General features: G+C 37.9%; 1 protein-coding gene across 3 annotated transcripts in view; it reads right to left on the reverse strand.

The window, feature by feature from the left end:
* The window catches only part of GRM5 (glutamate metabotropic receptor 5), a 226,811-nt gene that overhangs the window by 52,747 nt on the left and 159,123 nt on the right, over nt 1-14,941 (reverse strand). For all 3 annotated transcript variants that reach the window (XM_065729973.1, XM_065729972.1, XM_065729971.1), the window contains exon 3: nt 7,078-7,313. In XM_065729973.1, coding sequence (XP_065586045.1) covers nt 7,078-7,313 — 236 coding nt within the window. The remainder of the gene's footprint in view (nt 1-7,077; nt 7,314-14,941) is intronic.

Here is a 14,941-nt window from a genome sequence, read left to right on the forward strand (position 1 = left end):
TTCAGATTTGACAAGTAAATATCTTTCAGTGCAATCCACTCACCAAAAGTTTTTGACCAGTTCTAATTTTCATTCTTTTGCAACCGAAAGCCAGTGTTGGTGCCATTATACTAAATGTGAATATTATCAGCAAAATGTTAGATTCAGAAAGGGCTGAGGGACCAAATCCAAAGAGCAAGGCATATTCAGAGCTCTCACAACACTGAGTTGGAGGCTGAACTGAATCCCTAGGGATGAAAGTTGTGAAAGTTTGGATTTTATTATTAAGTTCAGAAAAATCAGTGAAAAAAGTAATGTACCAGGGAAGGTAAATAAATAGATTTCCATTTCCTCACACTGTTTTCTTAGGAACAATATTATTCTTCCACCTTCTACACAATTCAATTTCTTTGATCATAAATTACAATCAAACACATCAGATACAAGAGCAAAAGCAAAACTTTCTGCGCTTGTAGACAAGCTTGTCTGAAATTATAAAATCATAGAATCATTAAGGTTGGAAAAGATCTATAAGATCATCTAGTCTAACCATCAGCCCATCCCCACCATGCCCACTAACCATGTCTCTCAGTGTCACATCTCCACAGTTTTTGAACACTTCTAGGGACTTTGACTCCACCATCTCCCTGAGCAGCCTGTACCAGAGCAATTTCTCAGAATAAATTCTTCCTAATCTTTAACTTGAACCTCCCCTGCCACAACTTAATTTCCTAAATATTTGTATCTGTGTAAGTTGAATTCCTCAGATAAAAGAATTATGGCAATTACTCCAATTATCTATCTTATAAGAAAGCTCTAAAACCTGGATATATTTAATTATGATTTACATTCATTACCCTTAAAATTGCATGAATATATTCTAGGTAGATTTCGAGGTTCGGAAAAGCAGTGAGAATGGTAATATGAGCAATGCAACCACAGTAGAACAGTTTATCATCAAAGGATCGCTACATATGGAAGAAGGAAACCAGGGAGTGAAGGAGAAATAAGTATAGATTTGTAGTCAGGGTTTGGAAGAATTTGAGGATTTCAGTAATAGTAGAGGAAGTACTGAAGTTATTCCAGGATTTATGTTACAGAGATTTTAAAATTAGCATCAGTGCATTAAAAAATTCTTTCAAATTGGTATAACAGACTATATAATAGTCATCAGTGCTCCTTCCCCTGATTGAGTTAAAAAAACAACAGTGACACATCTGTGTAAGGCTCAGGCTTTATCAGACTTCTGGAAAACTCAGAGCTGGACCTTGCAGCTGATCTGCCTTTGGAATTTTTTGGACCTGAACTAATATTACTGCAAAAGTAGTGGTAAACTGTGTTAGTTCCAGATCTTAGAGAGAGAAGTGAGAGTTCCAGATCTTAGATTTGTGCCATAAAAATGAGGTCTGGACCATTCCTCATCTAGACAGTGCCCAAACACAATGCATCATATATCAAACTGGCAGTCAGGATGTACTAAGAATAATTAAATTGACCATTGATTTGCTTTTTAAAAAATACAAATTAATTTCAAATTCATTTGTATTTTTTAAAAAGCAAATCAATTTTGATTTGTTTTCATTTGGAATCTAAAGATAAAAGTGTGGGACTGTCACACGTTTGAAGAATATGGAGTTACAATGGGACACATTCCTTGAAATACAGAAAATAAGCTATCCACTCTGACAAGGGGTTGCTTTTTTATCTGCTGGGTTTTTTCTAAACTAATTTTGGCATTTGAGCTTGAATTTAACCAGTAGATTATTAACTACCATGTCTCAGTGCAAAGACTAGGCAGTTAGGTGTGATTCCTAAATTCAATCTGGTTACATCAGAAGGCTATTTATTAAACAAAATTCCTGTTGAACTGAAACTCTAGGATTTTGTATGGGTTGTTTTGACCTTATTAAAATATCTGTAGCTGGATGAATTTCAGCAAAGATATTGATAATTTTTGCATTCACACTTTCTGTGTTTTTCTGTACATTTAGATGCAAGAGTTTTCTCACATTTATCCCAAATCTCTCTGCAAAAAAGCTCTTTCACTCTTAACCTTGTTCTTAATTGCTGTCCATTTTTGCACACCTGAACAAAGTGTTTTTATCTCAGAGAAGCCACATGATTAAATCAGGGCAGGAAACATTGCCTGCTAAGACCCATTCATGATGTTACTCTCATTTTCACTGTTCATCACTTTGAGTATGTTCTTCCTTACAATCCTCCACTTGCTCCTTGGCCCCCAGCATGTCAGACACAAGTAGCTTTTCTCACTTTTAGTTCTCTCTGTGTCCTATCTGCGGTTGATCTCTGACTGTGATTAATTCAGCTTTCATCATTTCCCTTTGAGTTTTCTCCCTTGCCACTTCAAACCACAGTATTTGATGTCAGGGCCCTGCTGTAAATAAATACCTGCAAAAAGGATCCATCATCTTCCTTCAGATTCTTCTTTCTATTGTGCCTTTAAATGAAGCTATCAGTAATTTTTGAAGGCTTAACTTCTGTGAGTCAAACTTAGATGTTACAATGCTTCATCAGCATTAGCCTCTACTTCTGTTCATTGATCCTTAGATCATAGATATTTGGGCTGTATATTCTGGTTTTGATCTGTTCTTAAGTAGTACTTCACAAAAAGCTGTTCCATCCATGACTCTGGATTTTATGTATCATGGGAAAAATAAAGTAACTTAGAAGCAGAGGCAAAAGGATTAATTTAACAGATAGAATCTGTTTTTACTCCAGCTGACTTTGAAGACTTGGCTTTCTCCACTTAAGTCAGAGTTTCATAACATACTTTCTTTGCACTGAGTTTTCTTTTTTGTTCTAATATGCACTGTAAAACACCCTTACAAAAAGCAAAAGGAATTTGATTTCTGATGAACAGACTTGCCTGTGAGCAAGAAAGAACATATATACCTGATCTTTAAAGGTGCAAGGGCAATTTATATCAAGGAATTGGATTAACCTGCTTTGACCTGAAGATGATCTTCAAGTAGTGTTACTCATATGGCTCAAATTGCACACCTATTCACGACCTGCACTGAATTGTGGTATGAGATAATAATAAAAAGAACCTGACTGGTGTCAGAGGGGAAGCCAAATTCAATTCTTGTGAAATGCCTGGAATTCAGAGGCCATTACACATCTCCTGTTCAAGATGCCTTTTACGTTCTCTGCTCTGACTCTTGTGGTCTGCAAGTGGCTTATTGCATCTCTCCCATGGCATGGAAATAATTACATGGAAACTCAAGTCAGATGAACCTGCGAACTTCTCACTTTCTGTAGTACTCCAGCTGGGCAGAAAATCAATGTACTTAGCAATATCAGTGACACCCATTTAGATTAGTATGTTCAAATCTGCAAATGAAAAGCATGCTTGATGATGAAATTTTCAGCTCAGTGTGAACTAAGTGTATGTAAAGGATGGAGGTCTTTTAGAACTTCAGAGAAATGAGTGAATAAGAAATGACTTTAGACTTTTTTTCATATTTTGTTACTTGGCTAATTTCACAGTCTTGTTTTGCATACCTTACTAAATTATCTATTCATTTCATAATAATACCTGTACTTATTTTCTTACTGTTTAAATAAGTTTCTTATATTGTTAATACTTGCTTATTTTTCATGATATTAGAGCCAGTTGATGAATAATTTTTTTTTCCCACCAAGGTAATGATTTTTGCTTTTAACTTTCATGGACTTTTAGAATCATAGAATCATTTGAATTGGAAGAGATGTTTAAAGATTATCTAGTCCAACTCCCCTGCAATAAGCAGAGACATCTACAGCTAAATCAGGATGCTCACAGCCTGACCTTGAATGCCTCCAGGGACAGATCTCTGACAACCTGTTCTACTGCTTCGCCAGTGTTATCATAATAAACTTTTTTCTTATATCCAATTTATATGTCCCCTCGTCCATTCTGAAACCCTTTCCTCATGTCCTGACACAATAGACTTTGTTTGATAAGGGCCTCATCTATCAACAAAGATCAGCCCTGTGTTTTTCTTTTTATCAATATCCTAAGTAGTAGCAAATGGCTCACATTTTGGCACAAAAATAAATTTTTCTTTGTCACTAGCATTTCTCAATAAGCTCAGTATCTTTAATTAGGATCTCGGGAAACTTATTTACCTCGTTTTTGTATTGTTTTGTTTGTCAGTCTGAATTTTGTATACAACTGTTGGAAAACAAAGGACATAGTCCTGCCTTCTATCAGGATAAATTTGAAGCAGCATACATACACATTGGCACTCAGAAGGTCTCAAGACAGTCTACAAAACGCTTGTGACCATGGAGTGCAAGTGTTGTCATTACACTTAGGAAGCCCGAAGTGAGGGAATTCCAGACTCAAAAACCTGGAGTGCTTAAAGTTAGGCAGTCTGTAGCCCCCAGAAGCAGTGCAGGAGGAGGGCAGTAGGTACTCCTGACATGGAGAGGCCCACAGGGGAGCAAGCTGTCCCCCTGTATCCCATGGGCACTGCATGGAGTGGATCCCCACGCACCGCTCTGGAGAAGCCCACAGAGCAGCAGTGGATGAAGTCTGGAGGAAGCACAGCCCATGGATACCTCCACTGGAGCAGCCCCAGACAAGAGCTGCAGCCCATGGAGGGGAATCCATGGTGGGGCAGGAGGGCTGGGGGAGCTGCCTCCTGTGGGATTGTGCTGGAGCAGTGCCCCATGCTGAGGAACCCATGGTGAGGAACCGTGTTGAAGCAGTGCTGATGGGATCCATTAAGGAAGGATGACATCCCATGGGAGAGAGACACATGGAGCAGAGTGACCATGGAGGAGCCTCAGAGACAATGCATTAAGGACTGAGAGTAGCCTCCATTGCCTATGACCCTGTGCCACCCAGGATGGTAACTGATGAGTGATCTCCCTGTCCTTGTCTCAAATCAAAAGAGGTTTTTACATTTTCTACATCACATTTTCTCACCTTGTCCTTCTGAGGAGGAAAAGTGAGAGTGCAGAGTGGTTGAGCTTAGGTATACATCAGTTGTTAAACCAGCACAGTCATGAATTTCCTTTTCAGAATTTTGATGTATCTAGATCACAATCACAACTACAAAACTGGGTAATGTGACGACTAATGAATTTCTGTGTGAAAATCTTGCACAATTTGCTGTAGAATAATGTCCTTAATCCAGGGAAATCCACAAATGAATGAACAATTTCTGCTCTGCAGCAAGAACTAAAGCCATTTAAAACTATTATTTGTTCTTCTATTTTGGCCATCATGGTCTAACAATGCATATGACAATAGAGCTGAAGGAAAAATAATTAGAACAATAGATTTGGAAAATTAGTTTTTCTCCATCCTTGATTTACAATTCAGCAGACTGTGGTTCTCATCCATTTCTTTGTGTGCTTGGAATTCCTTGAGTTTAGGAATCTATTTAAGATGTGGCTCACTTAGGATTTCTTTGCGGGAAACCTTCCAGTAATGAAAGCTGTTCCAAATGTGCTATTCAAGGTTTGTGACAAGTTGTCTCATACTCACAAGTGGAAGACTTCATGTTTAAAATAACATCTTTCTGTACCTCTTAGATAATTTTTTTTTCCAGAGGTGAATTGTGTTTTACCATGAGATAAATTTTTGCAGTGATGAATTCTATTTTAGTTTCTGGAAAAGAATCTGCAGGCACCCATGCTTAACGCTTACTGAACTTTCATATAAACCAGAAATTAGATTCTCCTAGTGCATGTAAAAGTAAGTAAAAGGAAGAGGCTACTCTGAAAAATCTAGTTGAAATGTCACTGCTAATGCAGCCCACTGATAGAAAACAGGTTTTTATGAACTTATATCAGGTCATATCTACTGTACTGACATCTCAGGATAGAGCTCTACATTATTGTGGAGAAATCAATGAAGTTTACTGCTCAACATGCAGTCCCTGTCAATAGAGCAAATAAAATCTGTGTTGGGTTGCGTTGGAAGGTTAGCAGAAAAAAATACTAGAGGAAGGTCAGCTGAATGATGAAGGTATACAGTGAGATTTCAGTATTCCTATGTTCAATTTCCACTTCAGTCACAAACTTCCTCTGCAACCTTGTGCAAATCAAAAGATTTATAAACTTTAAAGGGGACTTAGGTGAGATTTTTTTCCTGTAAATATCTAGGACTTTAATCCCTAAAGCCATTTCTTGGTCTCATGGGTGCGTGGAAATTACTGACATTTTTAGGAGGGAAGGTCCCCTGGGGCTTAGAGTGGTTGCACGCCTTCATCCCAGGATGCCCACTGAGGTGTCCTGTTCTCTCTATCAAAGACATTCAATCCCGAGGATACCTCATGATGGTGTCAGTGTTGCAAAGAGAATCTTAAACTTCAACTGTAGCTCATGAAATAAAGGATGAAAGATGTTTCAACCAACACTTAAATATTTATGCCCCTCAAGAAAACAATGCAATGGAGCATTTTCTCTGTACTGCGAGGAATCACATGAGATGAAGAATAATTAATGGAAGAAAACCAAAAGTCTTTAAATAAGCATCACATCTTTCTGGAGAAAAAAAATAGAAAACGCTGTTGTTTTGCAAAAAAATGACAAAATGTTGTGGCAGTTTTTGCTAAAATCAGTACAATTTCATGAAAAATATCAGCTTTGTCAAAATGGCATTTCCTAAAATGACTCACAACTGAAAGAAATCCAAGTGAAATTTTTAAAACCAGTTAGTCTCTGTCTGAAATAATAAAATAACTTTCATTATTATAATCTGGACTTCAGGTAATTTTTTAGTATATAAACCCTCTGACTGTGGGATAGGGAAGTATGATTAACAGTTACATAAAAGAAGCACTGAATACTCTAAGACAAGATTTTTGAAAGCAGTTAGATATCTAGAAGAGTAGAATAGCATCAAGTTTATCAAATTCTGAGAGCAGTTAGTTGCTGTGGTACTATCCATTCGTTTCTTTAGTGGTCTGAGTACTTTTAAAATTGTCTATTGTCATTCTGGAAAGAGCAAGGGCCATGATTCCAGCCTCTGTCCTTCCAACTTAATATTACACTAGACCAGGCTGTATCAGCTCAACGTGAGCTGTTCAGCACATCTTCGGTCACCCTGGTTTTTACAGCAAAAGTAATAACTTCACTTACTTGTGCAAGTCTTGTTGTATTTAGGGTTCTCTTGAGGAAACCCTTCCAGACGGCACTGGAACCTGTGCTGCCAAAATTCCTGAAACCATGGATTTCGGTGATTGGTTTCTGGCCGAAGCTCCAAGTAGTAATCATCAAACCATTTAACATCAGGAGACTGGAGCTTGATTGTTATTCCACCAACAGCTTCACGCTGATACCCGTCTGTCACATCATACCTGTCTGCCCAGCCGTCACTGCAGGGATAAACGAAAGAGAGACAGCACTGACCATTCAGTGGAGGAAGAAAATGGCTTTCTCAAAAACAAAATTAGGATCTTAAGAACACACACCCAGCACATGCCTGTGATTCTGCCAGCAGTTTAGTAATGTACATGTAGTGGAATCATAGAGACATTTGATGTGGGAAGGACCTTTAAAGGCCATCTAGTCCAACTCCCCTACGAGGAACAGAGACACCTACAACTCCATCAGGTGCTCAGAGCCCCATCCTGCCTGACCTTGAGTGTCCCCAGGGATGGGGCTTCCATCACCTCTCTGGGCAAAGTGTGTCAGTGCTGCACCACCCTTAGTGTAAAAAATTTTTCTCCTATTATCCAATTTAATTCTCCCCTCTTTTTGTTTGAAATCATTTCCCCTTGTCCTGTCACAACAGACTGTGCTTAAGAGTCTTTCTCCTTCTTTCTTATATCCTCATTTTGAAACTGGAAGGAACAACACTTAGCTACTAAGATTCAGATTTTCCTTTTCCTTACGTTTGCTTGTAAGTGGCATCTTCTGCTTAGATAAAATACTATTCATCCTTCAAGTAATGTAAACAGTGTTAAAAATCACATCCTGAAATCTGCTGTGTATAGACAGAGCTCTGCCTCACACAAAGTTCGTATGAGCTCTGAGAAGAAAAATCTTGGATTCATTGTTTTACTGACACTGGGATGATGCTTCTCCTACCTGGAAGGGAATGGCCTTGAGGACAGGATCTCTGACAGTGCTGGGAAGCAGTGAAAGGCAACACTGTATTGCTTGACATGCCTCTATTGTGCAGTGGGGCACAGCACAAAGAGCTAGAAGCAAATGTTGAACGAGTTGACACTGAAGCAGAAAGACCAGCTCATAGCTCAGCTGCTGTGATAATATGGCATAGCATCTGAAGCAATAAATCCTCTCTGCAGACATGACTAATGAGGCTGGGCAGAGCACTAAGCAGATGTTGTGTGTTGCTTCTATTTCTTGGTTGATAGTGGCTGGAATATTATAGACTTGCATGACACAGAATCTTAATCCCGTTTGTTTAACCTCTCACCTTGCAGCACTCTGACCACAAGTAGCTGGCAGAAGTGACTGAAGGCACAAATCAAACAAAATGTCACAAACTTCTCAGGGTAACTCCCTTCTCTCTGGTTTCATAATGGATTTCCCTGGAAGTACTGACATTTATGAAGTTTCACTCAACTCTACTGAAAATATGCGTATCTCATCAGAGCATTCCAAATTCCTGATCCTTTATCACAAGCATGGTATTTCAGTTTTTCAAAAGCCCCAGGACATACAGAATTACAGAGTATTCTCAGATTCTTTGTTTTTCCTGTAGAAAGTCGCCGATGTTAATGATTGTAGAGAGCACCTTTAAATCCTAAAGGTCAAATAACTGGAGGATAAAACCATCTTAATTTATCTTATTTTAAAACTTTATGAGTTGTTCAAAGCTAGCTCTAACTATTTTAAGCTAGTCATAGTGTAACTGATGTAGGTGACCTTTAGCTGTTCTATTGTTCTATTTTGATCATCTGCTTTATGGTTTGCTCCTGTATTCCAGAGCATGCATGAAATCTGCTGCAGCCACCTGGTCCCCGGCGCATTCCCTGTTCTCTACACAGGGACTGAGCTGTCATCACACGTTGCAGAAGTCATGACCTCAAAAAGTGGCTCTTCCTGCACAAGACATTGTTACCATGAAGCCTGGCCCCTTGACTACATCTTACAAGCGCAGCTGCAATGTCAATAACCAGCACTTTCACCAGTAGCAAAAATAATATCTAGTGTATGAAAGGAAAATGAAGAGACTATTAAATATGCTCCAGAATTCAAATACACTGATTTCTTCAGCACAAAAGAGTACACATTCATGAAAGAAGAAAGTCGAGCACTAATTTTCAGCCTGAATATAGAACTTGGAAAATTTACATTTCAGCTTAGATCCAATTAGGAAATAACATAGGAAATAATGGTACCAAATGAATTCAAGAAGCTCTCTATGGACAAATACTCACCACCTTCCACTAGAACCTAGTATGGTCAAAGATTTACTGCCATTTGTGGATTATTTTGAGATAAAATCTGCAGGTTTTTTTACATTTATGAATAATTTTGCCTTTGCTTTGAAACATCTATGTTAATCTTTGGCAAGATTTTAAGCAATTTTATCCAACTTCACAAGATCTGACAAGTTTTATGAACGCAAAAAGTAATAAATTTTCTGTAGTTTTACAAAATAATAATGAATAGGATTTATATTCATAAAGCTGTGCTGTCAGTATCTGAGTTTTATGAGTTGTCTCATAAAAAAACTTTAAAAGAAACTTGTTTTCCTATAATTAATTTCTTTACAATTTTTGGATGGAGAGCTTTGTAGACCTAATCCAACAGAGTGCTGTAAAATTTATAGCTTTAATTTATGAATAGTTATCTCCTGTAAGAAGATTTATAACAGAGATATAATTTTAAAACTTTAAGTTACTAAAAACGTAGAAATAACAGCTTCAAATTGCATTACTCTTCTCAACTTTTCCACAGAAAGACTTAAATCAGAAGAACTGCTTTTCATTCAAATAAACATTTTTGCTTAGATTCTAGAGCCAAAGGTTCCACAGAGTTTTATATAAAAGATGTACTCAAAATGTGTATTGCAGAGACATCAATACCTGAGATAGACAAGGTGGCAAAGCATATTCTAGACTAGCGCTTAAAAAGACAGTGAAGGTTGAGCTGGAAAACAGGTTTCCATGGAAAAGCAAAAACTTCTGATATTTTGAATCTGCGTCCACATTAGAGTAATAACACTTATGGAATGTTGAAAACAGGATGATATTGCTGTATCTGTGAGATCAGATCTGTGCTACTTCTGAACTTAACAACAGTTGTGAAGGTGAGGAAGAAGGGCACAGGGAGGTACCTGCCTACTTTAATACAGACTTCCCAGTTCCTCTTTAAACCTTCTTTCTTCTCCTAATGACTTAATTTTACTTCAGTAGCCAACAGTACTCTACTCCACTCTTTGCTGCGTCATGAAAGTTTCAAACTAGTATTACTGTTCACTAAAATCTGCTGGTTCAGTAGGAGAAAGATGCTCTTGCACCCAAAGTTAGCTGAAAAGAGGATCTCCAACTGAAATCTGGTATAATCTCCACCCTCACCCACTGAGGAGGTGTGATGCATAGGCAGGACTCTACTGATGAAGGAGGTGGATCATTCTGTTAAAAAAGGTGATATTTAGGTAAAAAAAAGTAATTAAGAACAGCTTCTTCACAGGTAGTTAAAAAGCCTAGGTGAACAGTGCTCCAGTAATGATTATGAAAGGATCCAAACTGATAAAACAGGACATGGATGTCCTTAAGAGATAGTTACATGATGCTTCTTTTTACAGAATTAGTACATGCTTTTAATTTGAAATGGAGCATTTGAATCTAATGTTTGACTGTAATATTTCTTTTCTCTTCAGATGGCCACACACAAACTTTCCTTGAAGGCAGCTAATAGTTTAACCATTGCTTTTGCCACAGAAGCAAATACAGTAGCTGTTTTTGAAGGTAGTTTATGTTCTTGCCATCACTGCAAATTAGAAAGATCACCAACCGTTTTTAAGTTAAATAGAGAAAAATGTAATTTGAGATTTGGGATCATTCATTTGTTTTTCCTTATTTGCCTTTGTAAGTAATACAGGACTCCATTGGGAGAGCTAGGCTACCTCAAGAGTTTCTCCCATTTTGAGGCAAATCTTATACCTTTTACAGAACTAGCACATGATTAGAGTTGCATTTCACTGTAAACAGGACAAAGAGACAGAAGTGCTACCAGCTTAAGCTAGAATAAAGTATGTAAAAAGCTTTCATGATGAGGATGGTATGTGGCAATAATTGCTCAGAACAGATAATTAGGCAAACATGAATTGATATAAACAAGACATAATGGTTTCCGGAAAAAAAAAAGGTAGGAGAAGGAAGTAAAGAGGATTTGGTGTCTCGTAAATCAGAGTTTCATTCATGTGTTTAGACATGCAGAACACTGAAGGCATTAGGGCCACTGATTGCTGGTCATAGAATTAGAGAGTTATTGGGATTGGAAAAAACATTCAAAGTCTTCAAGTCCAATTATTAACCCATCCCCACCATGCCCACTAAATCAGGTCACTCAGTGCCACATCTCCATTTCTTGAAATTTTCTGGGAACAGTGATTCCACCCACACTCTGGGCAACCTGCTCCAGTGCATTACTACTCCTTATGAAAATAATTTTTTCTAATATGCATCCTGAAGCTCCCCTGGTGCAATTTGAGACCATTCCCTTTCATCCTATTGCTGTTACCTGAGGGAAAAGCCTGAGGGAAAAGAGGCTAATCCACACCTCACTGCTACCTCCTTTTTCAGAGATTTGTCTTTGTTTTTGATAAGGTCTCCCATAAGCCTTCTCTTCTACAGACTGAATAATACCAATTAGTTCTGTTTACCAGCGATAAAGATATGATCCCTCCTGTGATATATGTTTGCTTAACATCATCATATCTGGAAGCCAGTCACAAAATCACAGAATTGTAGGGATTGGGAGGGACCTCCAGAGATCATCTTGTCCAACCCCCCTGCCAAAGCAGATCCCTAGACCAGGTTGCACAGGTAGGCATCCAGGTGGGTCTTGAACATGTCCAGAGAAGGAGACTCCACAGCCTCTCTGTGCAGCTGTGCCAGTGCTCTGTCACCCCCACTGCAAAGAATAAATAAAAAAAAACACCCTCTCTGTACTGTGTGCAGAGAAGGTTTTTTTTTGTGAGCAGCCACCAAAGCATTCTACACATCACGGGGTTTAATTACACTGAGTAGTATTAGTATTAGGTCATTTATCAAATTCTTAGTGAGCATAGGTGAAGTTATTCAGATACAGTTTATATCCAGTAAAACAAGGTATGAGTCTCTTCTGTTTAACCATAAGGTGGATGGGGACAGCTTGAGAAGGTTAACACAGAAAGAAAACTGGGTGAGGATAGACATGAAAAATAGCATTTGTGACCTCTGAAAAAAAAAAAGTATCAGACTTCACTAAGCCTCAGTTTCAAGATTACAACAGTTGGAAGGAAGATCTAAGGAACTGAAGAGTTAAAATTAACTTTGTGCAGAGTATGATTAGTGCAGTGCAGTGAAAGGATAGTAAATACAGCAGAGTGGCCACCTCAGAGATGGAAATACATGCAAAGCAGAAGCAAGCTTGGATAATCAAGGCTTTTTATGAATGAGAAGCATGAGTAAGACAGCCATACATGACACAACAAAGGACATTAGGAGTAACAGTGACTGGTTCTCTAACCATTTTTTTTGTGAGGATAAATGTCAGCCTGCAGGGAGAAAGCAACCAAAGACAAAGCTAGGACAGCTTTTGGTATCAAACTTCACATGTGGGAAAATAACTTAGCACACCTGACAGAAGCAGTAGAGTTAAGGTGTCAACAAAGAAGTGTGAAGGTGATGTAATGTGCAAGACTGATCCAATTAGCTGTAGGTTCATAAACTAAAGAACTAAGCACAATACCAGGAGAGAGATGTGTAACTGCCTTCAAGTATATAAAAAGCTGCAGCAGAAAGTTCATATTTTGTTGGTAATCTTGATATAAGCATTCATGATTTAACCTGAAAGGAATAAGATTCAGTCAAACACCAGAATGATGTTCCTCACAGGAAAGACTATAAGTGACTAGAACAGATTGCAGACTCGAGGGTATGTAAAAGGACAAGTGAGACATATATCCATCTGATGTGAAGGATCTTTCCTTGACAAAGGGAGAACCTGACTATATCTCTTCTGTCCTCTATGTTAGCTTCTGGTAAGATTTGGTATGTTGGGAATGCAGATTGCATAAAAACCCAATGGTTTAGAAGAATGGATGCAAAGAATATTAAAATATTGCTCCTCCCTCACAGTTTCCTCAGATGTCCATGTCATTTTGCCTTAATTATTTTCTCATTGTTGTTTTCTCTCTGCAGTTGGTGTTGATGCATCAGAAAAGAAAATAAATTGATTTGGATTAAGAATTTTGTAGTGTTTGACTGTAAACACAACTAAGTTCAATGATGCAGTTGGAGTACTGAGGGGTGTTAAGGGGGCTCATGTCCCCTTAGTAGTGTCAGGATTCCTAAAGAACCAAAATAGCCCATCCAGAGAAACACATCTTCATTCACAGTGTGGAAGAAATATGAAAAAGTCTCATTATAGCTAGATAACTTCTCACATAGTTAAGATATTTTAAATTAAAAGACATTTCTTTCCTCTGTGCTAGAAATATTTATTCATCCTGGTTTTTTTTTCTTTTTTTCAGTTCCCCATCCTTCCAAAGTTACTCTTAATAAAAACAGCACTGCTTTCTTCCATTTATTTTGTTGTGAAAAGATTTTAGATATATTCCTCAAATAATATTATATTGGGAAAGATTTAGGGTAAGCTTCCTGATGTTCAAATGTGAAACCATTCATGCAGGGTGTGTGTTATTAAGAATTTATTGGGATTGTCAGAAATTATCATTCATAATAAAGTTAAAATGTGGATATTTAAGCTGATCTTTCCCAAAGTGCACACAAATTTCTTCATGACATAAAGCATTAATTGCAGAGCCAGCTGACTTAAATGAATTGAATTCTATGCTCTGTATGTGCTATTAGAAAGTCATTTGTATGTGTTATTTGGAAGCCTTTCCTTTTCACACTTCAATAGAATGGCTCAGAGATTTTTATTTTGTGTTTGTGTATATATATCAGAATAAAAAGGTACATACAGTCTCCAACATGCCTAAAACCCAGTGAGATTGATAACAGCTTTTGTATGTGTATCAGTTTATTAGAGCAAAGGCTCCTTTTGATGCCATTCAAATTTCCTCATCTAGGATAGTGGAGTGGTCTCTGCAGCTGCCAGTTCTGACTAAAGGTGAACAGGAAGACAACAAATCCTGAGACAACTGCAACCAGATCTAAGCAGGTGGGCATCCAGACTACCAGTTGAAGAGCTGTTCCTGCAAAAGCTCCTCACAGTGTCACACATCATTTCGGTGTTGCATTTCTTTATGCCAGTGGGATACAGCATGGAAAGTTGTAGAAGTTACTCCTGTTTTCTTCTATTAAATAAGTCACTGTACCAAAAACAACTTTCATGTTATTGGTTCTAGACAAGTTGTGATCACTGAAATGATGTGAGTCAATAACTGAGCTGGGAAATGTAGCTTTAGGATCTTAAGGATCTGTGTGAAGCTGCCTGGAATATTAAGCACACACTTCTCAACCATTGCTTCTAAGATTAAACAAAATGCTAAGAGAAGCATGTATACAACAAAAATAGATTCCCTACCCTCTCTTTTGCAAACATTTCCATTTACTTTCTAAATTAAAAGTGCAGAAGTATCTGGGGATGGGCTTAGCTGATTTTTTCTTTTTTAAGGTCCCTCTCCCCCTCAATCTATAGCTAAAGCCATTAGAGTTAATGAGTGCATTCATTAGGCTGGAGTCTGGTCCTTTTTGTTATGCAAAAATCTGTTTGCAGGCCACATAATGATGATGGAAACCGCAGTTCTGCCCACGTGTAGTCATTCTCCTGCCAAAAATTCTGACCTAAAGCA

Source organism: Cyrtonyx montezumae, unplaced genomic scaffold (genome assembly GCF_038088225.1).
Source record: "Cyrtonyx montezumae isolate F1298 unplaced genomic scaffold, pur_monq_1.0 scaffold_12, whole genome shotgun sequence".
NCBI lineage: Eukaryota > Metazoa > Chordata > Aves > Galliformes > Odontophoridae > Cyrtonyx > Cyrtonyx montezumae.